At 37.9% G+C, this 23,935-nt stretch overlaps 4 protein-coding genes and 1 pseudogene across 6 annotated transcripts in view; 1 reads left to right on the top strand and 4 right to left on the bottom strand.

Annotated features, from left to right (window-relative positions):
* LOC131774308 (transient receptor potential cation channel subfamily A member 1) overlaps window positions 1-5,631 on the bottom strand; it is a 29,738-nt gene extending 24,107 nt beyond the window's left edge. The window contains exon 1 of one of the 3 annotated variants that reach the window (XM_066158981.1): window positions 5,492-5,631. In XM_066158981.1, the coding sequence (XP_066015078.1) occupies window positions 5,492-5,584 (93 nt within the window). In that variant the 5' untranslated portion in view covers window positions 5,585-5,631. Of the gene's footprint in view, window positions 1-1,688; window positions 2,121-3,391; window positions 3,700-5,491 lie in introns of those variants that run through there. The other 2 variants (XM_066158983.1, XM_066158982.1) reach the window with 2 other exon arrangements.
* A 3,746-nt stretch (window positions 5,632-9,377) lies between these two features.
* On the bottom strand, window positions 9,378-11,424 carry LOC131774306 (dynein light chain Tctex-type 5-like). Its single transcript, XM_059090311.2, has 3 exons — window positions 11,280-11,424; window positions 11,102-11,196; window positions 9,378-10,601 (listed from the first exon to the last, which is right to left on the bottom strand). The coding sequence occupies exons 2-3, from the start codon at window positions 11,107-11,109 to the stop codon at window positions 9,989-9,991; spliced, it is 621 nt and encodes a 206-aa protein (XP_058946294.1). The 5' UTR covers window positions 11,110-11,196; window positions 11,280-11,424; the 3' UTR covers window positions 9,378-9,988.
* A 3,188-nt stretch (window positions 11,425-14,612) lies between these two features.
* On the top strand, window positions 14,613-16,305 carry LOC131774307 (dynein light chain Tctex-type protein 2B pseudogene; annotated as a pseudogene).
* Window positions 16,306-18,314: 2,009 nt separating this feature from the next.
* Window positions 18,315-19,346, bottom strand: LOC131774283 (uncharacterized). The gene has a single exon (XM_059090287.2). The coding sequence runs from the start codon at window positions 19,158-19,160 to the stop codon at window positions 18,483-18,485; it is 678 nt and encodes a 225-aa protein (XP_058946270.2). The 5' UTR covers window positions 19,161-19,346; the 3' UTR covers window positions 18,315-18,482.
* A 1,712-nt stretch (window positions 19,347-21,058) lies between these two features.
* LOC131774299 (dynein light chain Tctex-type 4-like) lies at window positions 21,059-23,538 on the bottom strand. The gene has a single exon (XM_059090303.2). The coding sequence runs from the start codon at window positions 22,971-22,973 to the stop codon at window positions 22,281-22,283; it is 693 nt and encodes a 230-aa protein (XP_058946286.2). The 5' UTR covers window positions 22,974-23,538; the 3' UTR covers window positions 21,059-22,280.
* Between the last annotated feature and the right edge of the window lie 397 nt (window positions 23,539-23,935).

Genomic DNA, 23,935 nt, shown 5'->3' with positions numbered 1-23,935 from the left:
GGCTCTGCTGGGCTGTGGGAGGCTCTTTGTTTCGCTATACTACCTCGCCTGGCATTTGAGAAGGAAGGAGATAAAAGTGAGAAGAAGACTGCTACATTTGGAAACCAACATTGTTTCGTCAATATAATGAATTATTAACTTGATTTTCCTGATTGATTTTGATTGACACTAGCTTATGTAATTAAGCCACGTGAATAGTTCAGTTTTCAGTTCAGATACTTAAGATTCGAAGATACGTACAAGTTCTGCTAACCTGTCTTGCTGACCCGTGTTCTGTTATACCCTGACCTGTTTCATCTGTTGCTGACCTTTACGTAGCTATACACCGTGAAACAATCCTACTAGACATCGTCATAGAAGTAAGTTCTCAGTGCTGTAATTCTATCTAATAGTTTTACTCGTGTGTTTATGAATCGATGGATCCTGTTCAATTTCTCAAATGTATCTCGTTCTTTTCTTTAGATCGAATAATAATATATTGGAATAGATTATACGATTTGCGTAGCCTAGTTGGATTGCCTGTTTGGTTTTGTTGGACTAAACATTTTTTATAAAAGTTCGGTGTTACATCAACCACTAATCGCATTTTTGTGCGCAATTATTATGAACAAAATAATTGTTGTTGTGACACCCACACGCTCGTCCATCATTTCCCACTTTGAGATCGTAGAGAGATCGTAGAGGAAGTCCAAATAAGACAGAGGATGTCAGTGGCACAGGTAATGCAGGCGACTGTGTCACTGATTTGTTGTTTTATTTAAAGAAAAAGAACAGGAGATTAAACTTTCCCTCAGGAGGCCACATGAATTTGCATTTTCTTTCTTTACATTGCTCGTCAATGGGTCCTTTTTTCAATTTTAAGCGCTAGACTGTCGAGTTTATTGAAGCGTGCATTTCACGGGAGCAGCATACTGTGTAAAGTTGTTATGGCTTGTGAATTTGAATGAAATTGCTAAGAATGTGCTAATGATCAAAATACAGTCAAGAAAAAACAATTTATATCGACTTTTATCGATTTCCAATGTTATATGTACATTTGATTTTACCTGATCATCGACTTTATCGATATCCTATTACAAATTCTTCATCTCTTTTTCGCAAACGTTTGCCTTGCGTTTTCATGTGTGACAGCCTGCGTAGCGTTCGGCTCTTTGCATAGTTATACGAAGGACAGCCCCCATACACTTCATCGAAAGTGTTTCTATATCTCGCAGAAGTTCCAAGAAACACTTTGGATAAAGTATCTGCGGCATCTTTGTCTTGTAGCAGTCATTCATAACAGAGTTACACTCACAGGCAAATCGGAGCTCTATGATCTTATTACTCTTATGTCAGGCGGTATTCTAAATCCATCTTCTACACTTGAAAACAAATTCACTAATTGAGTTGGGAATTAACAATTACTTTGGAGCTTTTCAAACTCTTATCAAACTTTCTACAACTAAATTTTCTTAAAAAACCGAAATTTATCACCAGTTTTTTTTTTTAACTATAGATACTTTAGTTTAATTTATAGGTGTTTTTACTGCCCTGTTGTATGTAAATTTTAAAGTAGCCTGAAAAGACGACAACTTTTAGCGCAGCTCGCCATTTGATGGCCTTGATATTGAGAAACTGACATTAACAGGTGTAGAATGAAGTGTTTTCATGCATACAGGCATTTCTGAAATTAACCAACACAGGCTTACCAGTTTTCCAATCAAGCTAGCAGGCTCTTTCCAGATGCCGTTTGAATCTGGTGCTGACTTTATTAGGGCTTCATCCATTTCTCCAGCGTCGCACAGATTTCAGAGCGCTCAGAAATATAACCTTCCCCTGTTGACTATATCAGTGTGCTAGGCTGCTGGCCTGAGAAAATGCGTCAACAAAGTTGCGATAGTTCCTAGTTTTGAATGCGGAGGTGGAGAAGATAATGTTGTCCCAAAATATTTCCGACAATTAATAATGAGTGCTATTTTAAGAGGTGCCCACAGCCCTCTTAATGCTGTATAATGATCGGTTTGATTTGAAAATTCCTGTTGCCAATCAATCATCTGAAAGGTTAGGTCACAGCGTTCCTGATTCAAGAGCCAGCTGTCACGAGTTATCTTGGCTGAATTTTTGAGATTTATCTTTTCGAGAGAGCTAACTAGCTTTCCAATTAGTCTCATAAATCATGAACTGCTTTTAATTTATATTCACCGTAGGTTTAGAATTTGATTTGTTTATGGATGCTACTGTGTTTCCCTAATTTTCTTCGTCAGAAACAAAGGATGTCAATGACACCCGTTTTATGAAAGAAAAAATAGGACAGATTGCAAAAATGCGGACAAATGCACTTTTGTCCGAACGCACCATACGGATCTACATACGTGGTTTTGTGTTATACGATAAGAGCTCCATTTTTTTATTATTGGGCGCCGCAATGTCTGATTCCGTGATAGAGTGAATTTTCTCGTAGCATGATACTTGAAGGAAAGGTTTTGTAGCTTGACCTTGTCTATTGGTTCTCAACTCCGATTGCTCTTTTTCTTTTTGAGAAATTGAATGAAATTGATTAGAGTGATACTGATAATCGAAATAAAATGAAATAACATCAATTTCTATCGACTTTTATCTGTTTGCAATATGGACCAATGCACTGTTTACTTTCTATTGACCTTTCAAAGATCATCTATTTTGTCCATATCCTATAACAAAGTCGTATCTATTTTTAGCTAATGTTGCCTTGCGCTCTTATGATGTGCGACAGTTTGCACAGTGTTTGGCTCTTTGTATAGGAAATCGTATGAACGCGAGTGCATTTCGTGATTTACGGGCACGAGTGATGTTTTGAAAGTTCTCAAAATTGCACGAGCCGTAGGTCATGTGGTGTTGTGAACCATCTGCATTAATTTTCCACGGCTCACGACATCGTAATAAACAAATCATGACAAACACGAATACAGTATATTTCCAACTAATTCTTATCTTCACATCCTTTGAAAGGATCACAGTTTGTTGCTGGGAAACCAAGCTGATCCGTTTTTAATGGCTCTTAAATTACAAAAGAAACAAGGTATTTCAATATCACAGTCTTCCAATTAAAGTTGAAGGCAAATTGCTTTTGAATGCTCTTCAAACCAGGTAATATCCCGAAATTATTCACTCCCGGAGTCTGGAATCAGCGATTATATTTGGAACTTTTCAAATTCTTCTCAAACTTGCTACAACTAAACTTTCCCAAAAAACCGAAAACAACCACCGGTTTTCCTTATAGATATCTTCTGTATGTCGATTTTAAACTAGCCTGAAGAAATGACATTTTTGAGAGCAGCTCGCCACTTGATGGCCTTGATATTGAGAACTGACATTAACAGGTATGGAATAAAGTGCAAACAGGCATTTCTGATATTAACCAACACAGGCTTACCAGTTTTCCAATCAAGCTAGCAGGCTCTTTCCAGTTGCTGTTTGAATCTGGTGCTGACTCTATTAGGGCTAATTCCATTTCACGAGCGTCGCACAAATTTCAGAGCACTCAGAAATATAACCTTTCCCTGTTGAGTATGTTAGTGTGCTAAGGAGCCACGTACACTCTTAAAATAAAATGAGTTAAACGGCTGCTGGCTCGAGAAAATGTGTCAACAAAGTTGCGATGGTTCTTAGTTTTGAATTGCGGAGGCGGAGAAGATGGTGTGGTCCAAACTCCCTCGCATACCGTACTGAAGAGTGTTTTGCCTAGAGCCGCCTACATACATTTTTTTATATTCTGCATAATGATCAGTTGGATTACACAGTTGCTGATTGGCACCAAAACAGCTTCGGTAAAAAGCTAGAAAATATAAAGAACGCATGATAGTCGCAACAGTCCCGATTCGGAGGCAAACTGACGCAAATATAAGTTAAGAGTTTCCTTTGGCTGAAGTCTTAACAATGATTTAGCTTTTCCAGACAGCTTACTAGCTTTCGAATGAGTCTTTCTTGAATTATGAATTTACATACATAACCTATTTTTAAGATTCAGCCGCGGGAAAGTTGCTGTTAAGACTTAAAGATTGAACTATACGTTCCGGAAATTTGATAAACTCCTTTCCTAAATAAATACAGAACCCTTATAGTTCTTATATTTATTATTTCTTAAATATTCATCCCCACTGTTTGCGGAAACACATCGCTCTGACTCAAAAAGAGGGGCAAAATTGAACAAGTTGCTGCGTGATTCGATGATTTCAATGTTTCCAGGAATAACAGGAAGGCCTTCTCAAATGAAAAAGAAGGCGACAGAAACGAAAACACCGGGGGAAAGATCTTAGTATTTTCTGTTTAGTATTTTCCGCGAGACTTCCCAAACCTCCGCGGTCCTTTTTCGCTGCTGTGGCGCCCCGCTAACTAACTGCTTTTCGCCTAATTTAACTTTCAACCAGAGCCCAGAGCGAAGGCTGAAACACATCGACACGGTGTTGGTTCATCGTAACCCAGGAAATCATGAGTATTACCTTTGTTTAGCATGCTAAGCTTTCGGATAGTTCAATGTAATCGTTAGGAAAGTCAGTTCTTACTCTAAGGGCGGAAAATAATTAAATGCATCTATCGGTCTATTAACGCTCTTGCCTTTGAAAATGACTTGACTTTCATTAAAGGGGAGGTAAATCAATAGTATTGGTCAATCTCATGCGGTTTAATTAAAGGCCGACCAAAATTAACGAAACTCTGAACTCAATCAGCAAAGAGGATATCATATTTCTCAATCTAAGGAAAAGGAAGTACATATTGAACGTCTGTGATGTGAGCAGCAGAAAGCTCACTGGAGTAACACCGTTTCAGTTTTTGCTCGAAGAAATTCTATTTTGAGCCTTTATTTTCCTACTTATCGTGTTGTGCACCACTTCCCACCCCTAAATTCCAATACTAGCTTAGAATTGTACAAGAATGACCACTACTTTCCTTATTCATGTAAGCATAACTTGAATTGATAATATAAATTTGTTCTGTTGCCTTACGGCAAAGTCACTAGATGTAGATCGCGACGTTTCGACTGCTTACTGTAAGCCTTCTTCAGGCGATGGGGTCAACTGATTCCGGCTTGAATTGGTCGAAAATATTTGATATTGTAATAAGATAAGGATAGAAGAAAGCAACAATTCGCCAACTTAAGTTACAATATTTATTATCGCACACGTGTAGCAATATTTGCTATCGTACACCTGTAGCTACGCTGCAGAGTCGTTAGCGACAACGACCATGCATATAAATTTGCTGGTAGACATTGTTACTTTATATTTCCTGTCTCGGAATTTCGCCTTTGAAACCATTTCTTTCTTTTAGTGAGTCAAATACGAATTTCAATTTTCTCATATTTTTTGTTCTTTTGATAATACGCTTCCAGTCTTCACCACAGTTAGAAGATTTTCTTTCATCCCCACTAGTGAAGGACATCAGCGTCCTGAAGGACAGCTGATGATGGGCTGGTATTATGTATTATAAAAAAGCAGACTTAACTTTTAAAACAGATATGTTAAGTGTTACTAACCTCTTCCATGTTTGTTAACCTCTTTATCAGTTCTATTTCTTCATCATTCTCCCTTTCAATTCCAACCTCGGAAAATTCTAGTTCCGTGTCCATGTTTCACCAGTGGAGATATGAAAATTATGGTTAAATATGCGTCTACTACCTACAGCTAAAACGTCATAAAGAATACCGATTTAAATAATTCGTCGACAGCCTGTCAATTATTTTTCTTTTTTTGCATGAGTCGTGAAAGCATAGAGAATTAAAATTTTTAAAGCTGGTTCAATCTGCTTCTAGTCAGCTTCTCATATGTAAGATATACACATATGTGTGCACGGGAGATAATTTTTGACATCCACTCTCGCACGTAATAAATATGTTATTGTGTTAATTCGACGTTCAATTATCTATTTTGAATTTTGATATGTGCTAATAGCGCCACAGGGTGTTAGGAATTAGTAACTTTTAAGAGGCAGAAAACAATAATGGCTGAGGACCTATTTTACAATTGAACCTAATTTCTTGTCTTTTTCAGTGAATATGCATCTGCTGTTAAGCAAAGAGAGTCGTCTTATTTTGAAGTTTTCAGAGCAATACAACTGTCTGATTGTTTGATCTTCACAAATGAATTGCACTCAAAACATTCATTATTAAGCACAGACCCTCGAAGACATAGAAAGTAGCCACCGCTTCTAACAAAGCGGAGAAAATGTTGAAAAATTATTAAAAAATTAATTTCAATTCAGATATAAAATGAAAGTTCGGTGGCTGAGGATTTCTAACATTTATTTTGCTGATCGTATGTCAAATTTTCTTAGAGGGGATAAATTTCAAGAGTTAAATTTTTGGCAAGCTTTCTTGAATGAGGGTAAGAATTGAACGCTAGGGGTCAGACCTCCAAGGAAGGATGTAAAATAGTCGTGATCACCAAATTAAGGCCTTCGAGTTTCACATTTGATCTATCAAAGAATAATACCCTATTCACAACGGTAAAAAATATTTTGTTAAACTGGTTTTTACAAAATCATAAAAAGAGAACTGGAAAACTTTATTTTCCATGGGATTCAAAAAGTTGCTAACCTGCATTTCCAATGTGCTGCATTTTAAGTCAGAAAATTTTAGGTTAAGTAGTTTCTCCGCAAAAAAAAAAAAAAAACCGTCTTAAAAAATAACTTTAAAACTTAAAAATCGTTTTGCTGGTTTTGGTTCAAAACGAAAATAGGAGACTGAGAAATAATGTAAATTATAATTTGCCTTTCAAAATAATGAATGTATCTTTTCTGGTGATAAGCTGTAAAAACGCTTGGAGTCTCTATCACTAGTTAGATGTCTGTTAAAACATTACAAGTTAAGCCTATGTCTCCTTGAGTCACAATTAGCAAGATTTTTTATTTCTCACTAAAATTTCGACGTTAAAAATGGTTTGGGGTTTGTTGGCGTTGCGGATGGGTCATCAAGACATATATAATGAGCTTTTCAGCGGTTAAGCACCTGTTGGTAACTTCTTTTAAAATATCTCTAAGAAGAAATACAGACACTTGGTGACACCCATGCAACCAATAATTAAGACTTCCCGTGTCAGCGAAAAGATGACTTCCTCGGCCTCTTTTTAATTTTTTCCGCATGGTATGACGTCACTGTAAGACAACTAATTTCTACTTTAAAACTTACCCTACTTAGTTTGCCTTTGTCCCTATATTCGTGCTATTGTCTTCTGTTTATATGTCTGGGAGCAGATTATAAAGGCATAATTTTTTCCTATCATGAAAATGGCGTCTCTCGCGTTAGGCCATACGCTTTATTGACCAAGGTGGGTTTTGCATCTTTTCATCCCATACTTTCCCAAAATACATATTTGTATACTTCATAAACGAAGAGGGAATGTGCCGAGAATACTCAACTGGAAAGAAAAGTGCTTTAAAGTCTTAAAATCGACGACAACAACAGTCCAAACGATAACTATGGTCGCGCCGAGAAAGTAATTTCAATCCCTATCCTCAAGTTGATTTTCCGGTATCTGTTTGGCTACCATTTAGCCACATTTTAAACATAATTGGTAGCCGATTTACCATGTTTGGAGGTCTTACTGATTTCACTCAGCTGATTTACCATGTTTTGAGGTTTTACAAATTTCATTGGATTTGACCTCTATTTTTGTTACGCTAATAACTTTTGAGCTATTTCGCTCCTGGTTTGACCGCGTGAATCATATTATTCAGTTATATTTTGTTACTTTTGTGGACGCAGGCTGAATTTTCAACATCATATGGGTGATCATTCGAATTCTTCAATTTCTGTATTTTTACTTTTTGGCGGTCCATTTATCCGGCTTTCTAATAAAAAGGGGGTTTTCTTGAAAGTTCATTTTATGTCGGTTGCTATTACGCGTAGTTTTACTTTTAGTGCTTTTTCGGTCAATAATCATATGGTTATTTATAATGGTACGTCTCGAAATATTGGAAGGGGTTGGCAAAGGATTAGAACTTCAAGGAGTCTTTGATTAAGCCTAATGAGGTAATTCCAAAAGTGGTGTCTTTTCGCAAGACTAACCTTCAATTGCAACTTGGCGAGAAAGAAAACAAGAACAAACTATGTATTCCTTTGATTTGTACGATGCTCTCGCAAAATATCTAACAACCAGGGCTCCGTTCAAACTTTTCCAAATATATTTGAAAGGAGAGAATTTTCACTCCGTTTTCAAAACAAGCACTCATAGACACGTAGCGTATTCAAAATCGATTTCGCCCGTCTAAACGAAACTCAAAAACGATGAAACACGATGATGCATGCACAGTGTTAGTAATGTATGAGCCTGCATGCAACAGTCAGCTCCTCTTCTTTTACGGTGTTTGTTACATCTTTCGATCTTTTTTGATAATTCCAGTCATGTAGAAATCAACGTTGTTTCTGGTCTGACCTAGAAATCACCTTGGTGTAGCTGGCCTTCTGTAAGAATCATTTTTATCGCGCTTGTCCTCGACACTGGCGCAGAAAGCGACATCAGCACATTTAATCGCTTCCTTTTAATGTCAGCTTGAATATTTATCAAACTAAACTGCAACTGTATGTATTCCATTAGGCTTTAAAGAAGCCCAAATACCAAAGTAACACCGACCGGGATGAACTGGACTTGTGGGATGACATTACCGTATTCAAAAATCCGCTTTTCGATCGTTCGCAGAAAAACGAAAACCTGGCGTTTTCGAAAACCTCCGTTTCTGGTGACAGAGAGTAATTTACATGTGGAGTCTGAAATGAAAGAAAAAACATTCCGTTTTTGAAGTATGCGGATACTTGTGGACGGGACCTAGATGAAGAGCTCGATCAGTTGCTATCGCGTGATAGTTAATTAGGGGGAAGCCTGAAGCAATCATTATGCATAGAAATTGGCGGAGCAAATAATCTTATTGTTTGAGTTTAAATATATTACTCGTTCAAAACTTAATGACGAGGCGGGCTCATGCTTTTGTTTTAATTTGTTTACAACTACACACTTTTAGGGTGGTCTTTTTACACAATATCCATCGCGGAATAGATAGCAAGGGGGGTCGCCAATCAGTTTGTGACATTTGGAATAGAAAGCTAGTAGATTCATCCTAATGCTTTTCAGCATTAGCTTTTTTAAATTTAGACTGAAGCTCATTAAGACTATTGTTTATTGGTGTCTGACTCATAGTAATTGAAAAATCATCGCTAGGGACACTTAGTTCATAAGCTTCAGCATTTTTCGTTCTTGATTCCCGTCAGTTTTTGCCATTTCATGGCAAGTGAAGCTTTAAATGATTCATTATGGTAAACAAAGTACCCTAAAGATTTGCTTATGCAAAGACAAAACATTAGGTAGCTATTGTGTTGTGAAGGACACTAGATTTGTGGGTTGCACAACAACGTTTGGTTGTCTTAAATTTTGTTTATTTTTTATTCAGTATCTTTCACATGTGTTGGAAATATGAATACAATTTGTGATTCAAATATTTTCATCTGGATTGTCTAAGTTTTTCCTTGTCAAGATTGTCGAAGCGAATTACGATATCGAGGGTTAAAGTCGCTTAACAGCCATGCAGTCATGCCGGCGGCAATCCGTTTATACCAGTCATTTGTAAAATAGATATTGACATGAACCGTAACTTTTTCGCTGATTAACATGGAGAAGACGACGTAACAAGCAGTTACGAGTCTGTTACAAGCCTCTAAATACCCGAATGTTAGAAGAACGAGTGAGGAAATCTGAAAGAACAAAATGCTGCGTAATTGTTCTGATTAACATCAGTGAAAATAATGATTTTCGGAAATAATTATAAACAATTATGTTCATTCTCTTATTTCAAGGCCGGCGGTCGCATGCAACATATACATGCAAAGTTTTGGAAGATTGTTCATAGATGTTTATTTTGATGACCGGCCTCGTCTTGTGAACCTTGAATATCAAGGTTTCTTTTGTAAGCTCCTCGCTCTGAAACTACATCAGGACTCTGTAAAATCTCAATCCCATAAAGGCATGCCGCAGTATTACATACTTTAGAAGTGAACCGTAAACACAGTACAGACGGCAAACAATGTTTTACTTTTGAAGCTTGCAGTTACAAAATTGTCAGTTTCAGGATCCCATAAGCACTGGCTGGTTATTTCAAGACCCTGATCCCGAATCTCACCGATGTACACCACAGCCACCAGTTTGGTTTCCGGGGGAGTAATTTCCTTGACTCTCAACTCAACTGCTTGGCTAATATTTGCACACTGAGAAACGCATCGCTGGCTATCGTAGTCGCAATCCATCAGAGAGTTGTCCAACTCTTCTTTTATAATGTGCTTGATGACTTCTTGCGATTCCAGTTCATCCTGGAAATCTTTCAAATCAGCGATGTCATGTGGTGTGTTTGATGGGAGGGCAAGCTTTGAAGAACTACCCAAACTCAGGCCGCTTGATTCTACTTCTGCGCCATGCCATGTCGAGGAGCGTTGTCGTTCCACTGAGCTCGCAATTCCGGAGGCGATAGAATTGATGCTCGTTGTACGCAGACGATCTCTCTTTTGCTTTCTTAGAAATGGCTCCAAAGAACCGAGTGTCACTGATCTTCTTCTAACTGCTGTAGAAGCACTCATTGTTTCAAACTCTGAATTGTCGACTGTTCTTCAAGAAAAATTAAAAAACAAGCTGCTTGCCTTTATGAGCTGACGTGCGAATCCTTGTTTAGTTAACACCGTTTGTTTTTGTTCTGCTTTTTGATCCCAGTTATATTTATCGTATCGGTGATGTGAACATTTGGTCGAGTTTAATTACGTGCGCTCCACCGTACGAGGATGTCAACAACCGAGGTATTTCATGGAGCCTCTCTGAATCGATATGAAAAATTACCGGCACACCCTATATAATAGAATTACGATAATCCCTCCCACACTGCTAAGATATTCATGATCATGATCAACGACCCGAAGCTTAAGAGTCGAAAACTATAGTTGTACAGTCACCGATATTCGGTCGCCGATTTTTTAATTCGGATGGATTTTTAGAACTGATCAATGCCCCTGACTAAATTCGTCGAAAGAAAAGACTTTTACTTGATTGCGAAGCAGAATACATCAAAGCGATGTTAGGATAAACAATTCAAAAGCAAGCTGCTTCTTACTTACTTCTCCATATTTTCACTTGCCTCACAGCTGCTTTCCCAAAGTTGCCTCTTCTACCAAAACCGTTTCAGGTTTGCACGCTGTAACCGTTGAAAGACCTGAAACGATTGCGATAGAATTCATGTAATGATATAGTTCGTAGACCAATTTGAAAATCAAAAGTTAGAGTCACGAAATTTACTTCAAATGGCGACAGATTCTGCATTCATTTGGTGGAAAATTTCGCCCCAAAGTTATTAATGACGCTGAGTATCATGTCAGTGAAACGGCGTTACAAATCTCTTTTATCGCAGAACAGAGGCAGTTATTTCCATAAACGAAGAGAGGCTTTCTTGCCTGGATTTGTTGTCTTGTGGTGTAACGCTTAGCTTACAGTTTAACCCAAAAATAAGTAGAAAAACAAATGTCCTATTAGTTTCCGCATTGTATTTCCTGACCCATGGGGGACTTTGAGGACAAAGTGCGACTTGCTTAAATTCAGTCATCAATTCCCTCTCGCATTCTGTTAGTTTTAAAGCAACCAGATTTATTTAGCTAAATCAAGAAAAAGTAAGCCAAAAAGTTGAAAATAGTTCTTACGTTGGACAAACCTAGTGTTGAATAAACAATTTGATTGCGCATAAGTGAGTAATCGAAAATTCTGGATTTTCCTTCGCTGATCATTTCTTCCTGTATGGACTTCACTACCTGTTAGTAATGTGTGTTGAACTTGTCTAGGTCATATTTGCCTTTATCTAAGGTATCTTCTAAAAAAATCATTTAAGGACATTTGATACCTTTCCATTCTGCTCGAAATGTATGACTCATGCGTCCAACATCTGGAGATCTAGAGAAAGAGGAGAGATTCTGTGGGTTGAGCTGGTTTTCTAATTACGTGAGTTGGCAATAAGGCAAGGAAACCAGAACTAGTTTGGTTTTCTCCAGTAAATCTTCCGGAATTTTCAAGTGCGTTCTATCTACAGGTGACCAGCAGCAGAACGCGGCAACTATGGGAATCGTTCAGGGTCAGCATAGGATGGTCTCAATAGGATGATGGCTTTTACGGCTCACAGTTAATATCTTTCCTTTTTGGTCACAGAAAACTTTTTGCGGTTATTTTTTGTTACGACTAGCGGTTAAAATTTTGGCCAATTTATGGCTAACGGTTAATATCTTTCCATTTCTGGCACCAGAAATTCTTTTTTTACGGTTAACTGTCTTTTACGACTAGTGGTTAAAAGTCTTTTTTATTCTAACACCTAACGGCCGGATAATTTAGCCGTTTACGGCCAACAGTAGTCTCGTACCCGGACCTTTCACGGCCAAGCGGTTGTAAATTTCAGTTACAATTAGTAGGATCTGGTTACGAGATTAGGTTAACGGTTAACCCCACTGAGACATTCATGTAAGGTAAGGTGAATTGTTCACAAACAGTCAGTTTGATTAGAATCCACATTGCGTCATATTATCATACACACAACTCTCTAAATCTGCCAATATTCTTATTGTGGTGACGATTTTAACCTGAGCAGTGTAATAATTCAAATCAAGATAAGCTGAACAGAGAACCGCATACCTTCATATTTAGTATTTAAAAACTCTCACAGCCTGTTGAGCTCAACGATTGTAAAAACAATTTACTGCCTTTTTTGAAGGAGGTCACTTACCTTTGTGAATGCTAATGACCTCGTCTATCTTCTGTTACGGCATGGATTTAAAGAAGGAAACAATCCGTGGCTGCTCGCCATTAGGAAAGAACTAATTTAATGGGAAAGCGAAGGAGATTTTTATTGTGCTCTGTGCGAACGCACAATGTTGCACCGAAACTGAAGACAAAAGGTTCAGCATGAAATTGTTGCTCCGTAGGGCCCGCGTACGAAGACTTTCCATCATATAAAAGCTCAAGTTTACTACCGTGTGTCTGCACTTAATGGTGTCTTATAATTAGCCAATTGAGGAGAACAGCTTGAGACTTGAACCGAAGACGGCGACGAGGAAAACTACATGTGCGTTCAGCTCATTACTAACATAATTATTACTATTCAGTTTTTAAAGATCTGATATTCAAAAGCAAAAGGGGTCATGTTTTTAATTGTAAAGAAAATGTGGAACTGTGTTGGTGGAAGGTTTTACAAGATGATTTGCTCTTACTAATTCCGTGAGTTGATTATGAAAATTATCCAGCGTGAAGAGTTTCTAAAGCTGACGTTTAAGCGTTAGCTTTCCGTCAGAGAAAATGATAAAGGGCTAACGCTCCAAACGTCAGCTTCAGAATGTCTTTACAATGGCCAATGTATATTATCAACTCAATTGATATATAAAAAAGTTATTTTGATATTCTCAAGGTTCTTTCAAAACTTCTTGCACCTTGGTGAGTCAAATTATTATTTAGCTGGAGCCAGAGTGATTCCCTGCCAGAATTGAAAATGTTAAACCTCAAAGTCATGGATTCTTCTACCTTGAAGTTTTTACTCTGTGTTTTAAGACCGAAATATATCCTGAATTCGTTAAGCAAACAGAGACACGCGGTGGCGCAATCATTTAGCGAGCACGCTATCTCCGCTGGGGTCGAGTTCTTGGATAAGACATAAGATATACTCACAGCGTCTTTCCTCACCCAGGATGGGTACAGGCGAAAACTTACGAAAAGAATCGTAATAGAATAGAATAGAATCATCCTCTCAGTCTATTTTAGCAAAGCGACGTACCCGGGTTTTTTCCCTTTTTTGTCTTAAGTCCCAGATGCAGAGATCGAAGACGAAAAAAACTGGTCTGTAAATAAAAGCTATTCAAAAGGTGACAACAGGAAGTTTTGTTTGTTATCAAAGCATGTAGTTCTGTACAAATAAGAGCCATGATAGAACGTGGCCATCTTAGTTTGCTCCTTTCAGGCAACCTTTGTCCCCTAAAAACTTGTAAGATGGCTACCCCAAGCTCAAGCATCAGTCGGTGTTGAATTTTATTAATTGCCTCAGTCCTTTTTTACCTTTTTTAGCGTTTTCAATTGAGACTGTAGACGAATGACTCGGAACGATGTGGCAAGTATCTTATAGGGTGGTAGATATCTAACAAGTTACTTTTAAATGTTTCCTTACTAGCGTGAAAGCCTACTCTCCAAAACTGGACTATGAACTCTGATCACATGACAGATACAAGTTAAGCACGCACGCTATGCCTAATCATCTAAGCAATTAGACATGCTAAAATATCCATGAGTATATCATTTAAGCGTTAAGGAGATTATATCGTTATTTCAGACTCAGAGGATTGAAGTGAGTGTAATTGAGTAACATGGGATCTGTTCTCTGGTAGAACACTGGTGCGCTAGTCAGCGATCAGCATTTTTCATATGTTAGCTGCACTTGTGTCTTTGCTAACAGCTGTATACCAAATTAACATCTCATTAGCTGAGAGAAATCCATTGGTGAAGGTGACAAGTAATTGCGATAAAATAAGTGGGAGTAAATTAACACTCGCCATTGTTCCAGACAAAGCCGGGCGGAAATGATGAATACATTAATAGGTGAATTAAAATAAGGCCGAACAAAGTAAAGGTTCACTTACTCAGCGGTCACTGAATCATCAAAACGTGAGCAGTGAAACCTGAGATAAATAAGACTGGATCGATCCTCTGAAATAATTGTTCATTGTTCAGGTCCAGTGGTTTATCTTTCAAGACAGGAAGTGCGTTTTGACATGCCTGTTAGTGAAGTGTCCAGTCGACGAAGCTCTGTGGCGGCGGATGTTCAGAACAAACCGGCAACACTGAACATACAAGAGCCCGTCGCCAGACAGATTCGTACGCTGTCAGCCACCTCCAAGGCCAACGCAGCAACCAGACGAAAATCCATGAGTCTGTATTCCAGATCACATCAAGCCGGCCAAACCGAGCTTCCGCCTCAACTGGCAGCGAAGATTGCCAATACATACAAGTTACGTCCTGATGCGGACAAACGATTTCGCTGTAACGACGTTAAGGATGCCATAGACAGAGTCCTGGAAAGCCACCTTAAGGAGCTTCCATATGATCCTGAAAAATGTAAGAGCCTGCTTCCCTGCATCGCAGACGAAATCAAAGATAAAGTCAAGGTACTTGGTTTTGAGAGATTTAAACTTGTTTGTGTCGTGACCATAGGACAGTTGAATAACCAAGGAGTACGTGTGGCAAGCCGGTGCCTCTGGGATGTTGAAACAGATCGCGTGGCCTCATCATCGTTTTGTGGCAATGATCTCTTTGCTACAGCAGCAGTGTTTGGAATTTATCGAGAATAAACAGTTTTTATCGCATGCGTGATACTGAAAAAAAATTGATTTAAGTAGTGCGTGAGTGCTTCTGTTGTGATGATTAAGTTTCCTTTGTTGTTTGGAGATATGTTGTTTGGGGTTTTTTATTTAAGCTTTTATTTATAACAAAAAGTAATTTAGTATACAAACCTTAGCTGATACAACGTTTAAAATCTAATTGGAGCGTCTCTTTTAGCCATCTCAAATTTTCAAGTATCAACCGGTTTGCAACGGTTCAACAGGGTTTCCGATCACTTAGGTCGGATCACGTTTACCCGGTGATATTCAATAAAACAATCACTTTGATAATGAGGATGAGGTTCTTCGGAAGTTGTTGAGAAAAATTTTGGTTAATTTAGACTGCATGTTCGAGAATCACCGAAGACGTTTCGATATCCTCCGTTAGGGTATTTTTGAAAGAAATGTGTGATTGTTGACACGTTCCAACTCCGAGTTATGTAATAATGTTCTTCATTCATGGCGTGACTTAGAATTTTCACTTACAATGTCTTCAAGAAAGCTTGGTCTCAAAATAAGAAAATTAGAAAAGACCAACGGAGGGGTCTGCCAATTAAAATAGTAAACCATTAATTTTCATGATATTTAATTTAAGATTATAGAGAGAGTTAGGAAGATGCTTGGTATCATTTGTAGGTGATCATGTCTGTCGTATTCTCAACGGCATCTGTGTGATATGATGTTCAGGTTTGGTTATTACCAATCTTCAAGATATTGTTTACAAAATTATTGGTGGGGACTCAATTGAGAGATAGTTCGTGCGTCGTAGTTTACGGCTTAAACGTGCGATCTCCATGGAAACGATAAGCCAACAGAAGTTTAGCATTGTGTGACAATGTGGGGCATGTGACGTTGTGTAAACATTTAATTATTTCAGAACTATGTGGCATAGATATAAAGCAATAAAATGGTTTGAAGTTGTTTCAGTTAAGTATTATGTTAGTGATTTGGAGAAGACCCTCAACCTTAATTTCTGTACAGGAAACAAAAGCAAGACTGAGACGAAAAATTTCGAGTGAATTTTAAGTTCATCTCAAACTGTCCCAAACTGCAGCTGTGTTAAACTGCGCACGGAAACAATCCCTATTTGTTATATACTTGTTTTTTAGTTATATAGGGATGTTGCTCTTGACAATTAAAAAAAAAAATTCAAAGCACAAACTTAACAAGAAATCACGTATTAGATAGATCAGGCTTCTTAAATGTGAAGACTAACTTCTTTTTCCAATTCTTAAAATTTTTCGCTTACGATCGAGGTGAAAATAGAACCACTTGCAAATAAAAATGAGTGGACTGTCATTTTTCTTGGCCACGATGTCACTCAGCGGGCAGGAAAACGGTATTGGAAAAATTGTCTCTTAAGCCCTTAGGTAAGCTGCTGAAGGCCATTTTTAATCCTTAAAAGATTTATATGGCACCTTTTTATACAATATATACCAACATTTGGCGGACTTGATTCGTCTTTATCATTGATAGAAATTCTAATAGGTCAAATATTTGTATGAAATTTCTTCTAGGGGACCATTTTCTAACGCTTAATTCTCAACCAAGTTTTGCTTTACCGATATATGCTTACTGAGTGGATTCTTCGAAGATAAGTATTTGCTTTTGCCTGAGTTTGTTGAACTCTTGATGTCAATTTTAATTCTTAGATAAATCTTCCTATATAGCAAACTGTCGTCCAGTAATTGATATGTTTTTAATTACCTACCATTATGTATTAAAATCAATTCAATAAACAAGCGTCTTTAAGAGTTAACGGTTAATATCAAAACATCTCTCCTCGTAATATAGAAGAATAATTAGCGCTCGGGGTCTTGTTCCTTATTGAACCTAAGGAACAGGCCATTCGCGAGTTGTAAATACATTCAAACTCAAAACGAGACCAAGAGCAAAAACTTTTAGTTAAAATGGTTAATAAAAATATTATTATCATATCATGGTTATCGCTCCAACCCTCGCCTTGAAGTAAAGGCATGAAATACCTTCATGTATTGATCCAACAACTTTCCCCTAATTGAGTGTCCAAGCATTTTTTTCTAGTTTCATCCAAAAGTCAAGCTTTGTTATAAATTCAAGAAATATCGAATTAAATATTGAACAGTGTATTTTTCTCTTCTAGGTCATATGTAAGAACCGGCTTTAAGCCAGAGAACAATTAGTTTGATTTCAGTTTCAATTTTTGTTACCGAGGAGTCATTCAAGTTTGTAAATTAAATGAAAATGAAAGCCGTTTGCAAACCAGGAAAACAAATATTAACTTGGTCTCTTGTCATCTTAGAGTCCCGGTGAAATCATTTTAAAGAAAAAACAATATAAACCAGATAGCACGTTCTCTAAATGATAACAATTCGTGCTTTTAACGAAAATGAAAAGCTTTTTGTATTATTTGTCTTTTTGTAGCGATACACAAGTAGCCCATATTGTAAAAGTGGTATTCAGAGGAGCCCTGTATCTTGATTAAGCAAGGAAATCACTCTTCCTTTTTGTAATGTCATAAATGTAAATATTGTTGCTTCTTTTAGCCACGATCCAGTGAGCAATTTTAAAGCAATGAATGGTGTTTAGCTATCCTTGGTTTTCACGTGACATCTTAAAAATCCAAAATAAGAAGGACTATTACAGTTTTGACGATAAAAACGAACTGCAAAATACAGCGTTTCGACCAAACTTCATTCATTTTCGAGTGAATAGTGAGAATTTTGAGTGCGTATATGCGTGTGAGAAGTATAACGGACAGAAGGAACATGCAAAGAGAAGAAATAATTAGAAGCTAATTAAAAACCAAATTAAAAAAACGATTAAATAGCTAATTAAAAATCTTTGCACGAATAGAGTTTCAAAAAGTAGGCAGTCAAGTTTGTTCGTAGACTTCTTTAAAACACTAAAATTCATCGTAAGATCCCTCGGGGCCAGAGAATGCTTGTCGCTAAAATGCTCGCCAATCGATGAAGTCGAGTTTCGGTGTTCTTGAACACGTTGGTGCAGATGGCCGCGTCTAAAACCGACATAACCTGCATCGCACAGGTCACATTTAAATTTGTAAACAAGGCACTGTTGGTTCAAAACCGGTGGCTCAGTTCGCTTCTTGTAATCTAAAATCTTATTCAATCTTCTGGCTGACTAATGCAGGCTGGACGGTCGTGTGGATCTTCTGACTCAAATCTTTAGGTTTGACACGTACAATATCGGCTGAGGCCTGATCTTGAAACTGTAGGACAACGCGAATGGGGTCTGTTCGATCACTGACAGTCGCCGAAGAAACAGGTTGATCCGATGCTTTGGCGGCAATAAAACGTGAAAAAGTAGAGTTGACAAGTTTGTCAGGATATTTTAGTTGAGAAAACAATAATTTCAGTCGATCACATTCTTCAGAGAAGCAACAGTAATTGGATGAAAGCCGCAATGCTCGATCAAGCATAGGTTTTGGTAATCCGCGTTTGTATCGGTCGTCTACATGGCTCTTGTAATGCAGCAAAAGGCCAGTATTTGTGGGTTTAACGTACACCTTAGTCTCAACATGTGTGTGTTTGTTGAGCAGCTGGGTGCCCAAAAAAGGCAGCATACTTTTACTCTCCATCTCCATGGTAAACTTAATAGAGGAATGGCACTGGTTTAAAATCTCGAGGAAATTGACTGCTGATGTTATGACTGGCATGATAGTCAGTGTGTCATCCACATATCTCTTGTAGTATGTGGGCATCTTGCCCTCATGCTTCAAAGTATCCTCAATGCTGCACATAAAGAAGTTGGCTAATAGAGGACCAAGGCAGGAGCCCATAGCAATTCTGTCTGTTTGTTCATATGAATGGCGGTTAAAAAAGAAAAGTTGGTCTTTTGTCGCCGCTCTAAGATCGACAAGGTCCAGCTTATTGAGGTTAAGGTGGTGTGTTTCATTAAACCAATTATCAGTGAAATCCTTATCAGCGATTGGTTGTATGGTCTCCTCCAAGGGTACATCCGTTGTCAATCGTCAATTCGTGGTCCTCATTCACAAACTCAAAGGTGTCGTTTATCGTATATTGGTTTAGGGCGAGAGGTTTTACTTTGTCATCTAGCCATTTGGCGAGGGCATTATTTTAAGTCTGAGTAGCTGACAAGATAGGTCGAATAGCTAGTCTTTCTTGTGCGTTTTAGGCAAACCATAAAGATGGGCCAGCCTGGAACCTGACGGATGGACAGAGTTTGCAATTGCAGAGGGGAGCATTCGGCGAAAAAGTGATTCTAGTTCCTTCTCCTTTTTTAGCAAGGGATGATAGTATTTTGGTGGTCTACCTCTACACTTTGGTCTATCTTGCAGGCGCTGCAAGGTCACGAAATTCTTCCGGTAAATGTGGTTCGAGTTTCCATTAAGCTTTCTCAAAGCTGGCCTTTATGTCAATCGAGGACACGTGTTTAGGGATGGAAAATTTTAAACCACGACAAAGCACAAGCTTTTGGAAAAAGGAAAGCTTGTACAAGGAGATGTTAATGATGTGTTCATCAACGTCCTCCTCTCTGGATATTTAGAACTTCGTGATAGTGCCTCTTGCGAAGTTCGGTTAATTTTTATTTATTCAGTTTGGAATTTGGTTTTTGATTAGTTTCTAATTATTTCTTCTCTTTACATGTTCTTATTGTCCAATTACTCTTCCAAAAATTTTTTATACTTCTTACACGCACATATAAATATTCCTCGTGACATTCTTACTATTCACTTGAAAATGACCGAGGTTTGGTTAAAACGTTGTGTTTCGCCGTTCGTTTTATCGTCAAAAGTTTCACGAAATCGCTGTTACAGGACGAAAGATTTCCTAAACATTAGCCTTGTGGAAAGGTTTCAGTAACGTGGGTTTCTACATCTTGAAAATAGAACCATTTCTAATTTCGTAATTCTTTGTCGCTCGAGATTGAAATAGGCCCGAAAAGCTCCCTGAGCATCAGAAATATAAAGAAATGTGTTGAGATGAATGTTCACAAGTTCACAGTTGATAGCTAATCACTTAAATGGCGAAAAAAAACAACATGGCCGTCATGTTGGTGCCCCTAGGATGAGCACCAAAATGACACAACATGGCGTCCCCGTAAATCGTAAAAAAAATTGTAACACGCGACAAATAAATAAACAAACGAACGAGGTTCAACCTATAATAAGTAGTGCGGACCTGAGAGTCTCTTCATTGCAACCAAAATAATCATGATCAACTGTACCTGGTGTTTGGTACCACTCTGTCCACGTTTTTAGATTCAGAGCTGAAAGCAATCATACCTTTGTCTGTTGCGTTTTCCCGCGTTGTATAAAGTTTGTCTCTTATTACTTTGCGTTCTCACTGGCTCCTTGCGATATTTTCCCAGGTTCTGATTGGCTGTTGCGACTACTTTGATTTGGGTTTTATGACAATCATTCGAGATGCACTCTAGTTAATACAATTTATGATCTCTACTTTCCACCCACCATATGCATGTAAATCTGATTGTTTCTTTCAATTAACCCTTTAACTCACAAGATCTGATTGTTAATTATCCCCTGTAGCTGCTAAACATTTCCTTGTAAATTAGTTATGGGAACTTGATGCTAGATCAAGATAGCAGCTTCTACCTGATAAGTTTGAATATTCTCATTACCTGTTTGCTGAATAATTTATGGATATTGTAGGGAGAAGTTTTATGTTGATCACTTCTGGGAGTTAATGGGAAAATTTTGAACATCCACCTGAGTGACACTAAGGTTACAGTTACGTGTATTAATTTCAACCCCCTGAAGTTGAGATCAACTGATATGAAAATATCAAATCCTTATAAACAAACATCTGATAACTGAAATTAACTTTTTTCTTAATCGTTTGTATGTGTACTAATCTCTTAGTAAACCATGTCAATCTGAATCTTGTAGTCAGAGGTGTAACGTATATTATGAGGAAACATTGCTATTGCTGATTAACCGATTATTCAGCTAAGCGAAATACTTGTAAATAAGTCGGTAACCAGCTATTAGTAAACGTAAAAGCCACCTTAAACAGCATTGGCTTTGCCTTTAAGAATGTCTACTTTGGTGAGCCAGCTGTTGTAAAATATCATCACATCAATGCAGAAACGTTTTTCACGCTTTACTTACTGACATAAGCAAGTAGTCGGCTCATAGGATAATTATAAGTGTCTTCCTTATTAGGCCAGCCGGTCAATAAGCGATTGGTACTTGAAGTCAAAAAGCTGTAAACTGGTGACAGTTGAGGAAAAATACCAAAAGTGGCAAAAATATATGGATCTATGGAGCTAAGAGGTATTTAAATACTTTTGTAGGAGCCATGGTGATGCTATTTAAAGACAGTGGACTAATCGAGCTTGACACGTACTTCGTGACATGCCTCGACGTAAGACTTATCACATGCCCCGACGTAAGAGTTGTTATCACGGCATAATTAGTTCGTAGCCTTGAGAGCCGTCAATCATCTATTATTACATCAACTCGTCAGCTAACAAAGTACGGAAGCTTCAAATCCATTATTTTCTGATTATGTATTCAAAATATACTTTTTTCGACCGTTTTTGTAACAGACAATTTTTGCATCAAATGTTAGAAATGTAGGTGTTTTTTGTTCCTTTTTGGATCAGTCTTGCGAAGACTACGACATGATTTAATACATATCATAGCAAGAACTCTATTATTCGACCATTATCCGCACCGTTTACGATATTGATTGTCCAAAACAAATCGAAAATTCAAGACGTAACGTTTGTCACTTTTGTCAACTAGTTTGTTATTTTAACTACTTCAGTTACAAAAACATTTTACATCAGTATCGTTAGACCAGCACTGTCGAGGAAACAGTTGTTTATTACATTCGCCAGTCTCATATTTTTAATGTCCTTTATGGGAATTGATATCACCTGTTCCCTGCAAGCAAAATTTTCCTTGGAAGGTTCACTCTGGGATGGGCGAGTAAATGGATCCCTTGATACTCTTTATGCATCTCTGTCTTTGCGTCCTCTTCTGAGCGTGAACTCCATAAACCGTAGCAACTGCGATGAGATCGTCGTTCTTGTAAACAAATTCAGCGAAACCGTCTTTATCAATCCCTATCGTGCTTTCATCCCAGGCGCAGCCACTTTGCATGGCAAGAGGCGGTTTGAGTTTCTGCGTAATACAGCAAGTACAAATAAATTTGTACTTGTTCAAATCGAGTGCTGCAACTTTGTCGCGCATAATGTTTACTAGTTCTCGTGTTAACGCTGCGCATTCGCTCGCTACGTAACTTCTTCCTTTAAGTTTACTCTCCAAAACCTCTTGGAGAAGCTTTCTGACGTTTTCTTGCTCGAATCCAATTGGAATCTTTCGCTTTTCAGGTTCGAACGGAAGGGATTTCGAGCGACTCCGCAAAGGATAATCAGCATGTGTCATGACGGCGACACCATGGTCTCCCTCTCGTATCTTGGGCGACTCTTTTGTCTCGAACAATGAATGCCTTCTTCTACGCATAGCAGTGTTCTTTGCAAGAGTTATTCCTTCAAAATCCTGAGCAATCTTTGATGTGGATATATTTGACTCCATGTCAAAGTTTGTACATGCCTCGAGTATACACACCTCCTTCACGCCTTCTTTCGGGCCGTCGCTCATTTGACGCCGACTTGTTCTCCTTATAGTTTCGAAAGTGAATCCTTTTTTTCCTGTTCGTGTGCTTTAATCCTCCTCTATGTATCTTTCTATCTCAAAAGTCATCAGCGCGCATCACGGCAATATTTTAGTAGAACACGCAAACCTTCGTTTCGCTTGCATCAGTATTAGTGACAAGTCTTCAAACACAATACGCACTTTGTTTATGTCCTTTCAAATGTAAACAACATTCCGTCATGATCCATTGAAGTTAGCCCCAGGGCACTCGAACAAGTGCTATCTTCACTGGTTTACGTTACCTCACCGAAAAAATTAAATTTGTGAAATAACATTTTTTCAAGTAACGAAAATTATGACCCCGTCACAAGTAATCAATGCATTTCGATTGTGGAAGCTGACATCGCTCTCTTCGGTCCACTAAGTCAGTCAATTGTTGGTGTGAGATACCGTAATTAAAAAGATATTAACAGCAGTTCAGAGTCTCCTACATAGAATTGCTGCTTATCCCGTGACAAAATCTTTCATCATGCCAGAAGACGCATGAGTTCAATGTAAGTGCAAATATTTCAAACAAAAATGTGTCTTATTCTTCGTGTTGTCACCAAGAAAAAAGAGAAGAAAAAGGGTACGATAAATAATATTTGGACGGATCAATTTTTGACACATGTTTGAGCAGACACATTTCAAAGTCTGTGGGCGTCTTTGTTATGATAATTCATGTTTCGTGCGCCTAGAAAGCCGATATTCCTTTGGAGAATGAACAACAAAAGGAAATAGACAAACAAGGATTAACAAAACAGATCACTACACGAATACAAAATGTTAATTTTACCTGTAATTTCGCAACACGAGGAGTCTGTGCGGACTTACTTAATGAGTTTCGGGTGTGCATGGTGGTAACTTTTAATTTGAAGGAGCTTCATAAGTTATGTGAATGATGATAATTGACTCTATTGAAACAAATC

The sequence above is a fragment of the Pocillopora verrucosa genome, chromosome 12 (genome assembly GCF_036669915.1).
Source record: "Pocillopora verrucosa isolate sample1 chromosome 12, ASM3666991v2, whole genome shotgun sequence".
Classification (NCBI taxonomy): Eukaryota; Metazoa; Cnidaria; class Anthozoa; order Scleractinia; family Pocilloporidae; genus Pocillopora; species Pocillopora verrucosa.
Note: the sequence above shows the minus strand (reverse complement) of the source record. Positions and strands in the feature narration are given on the sequence as shown.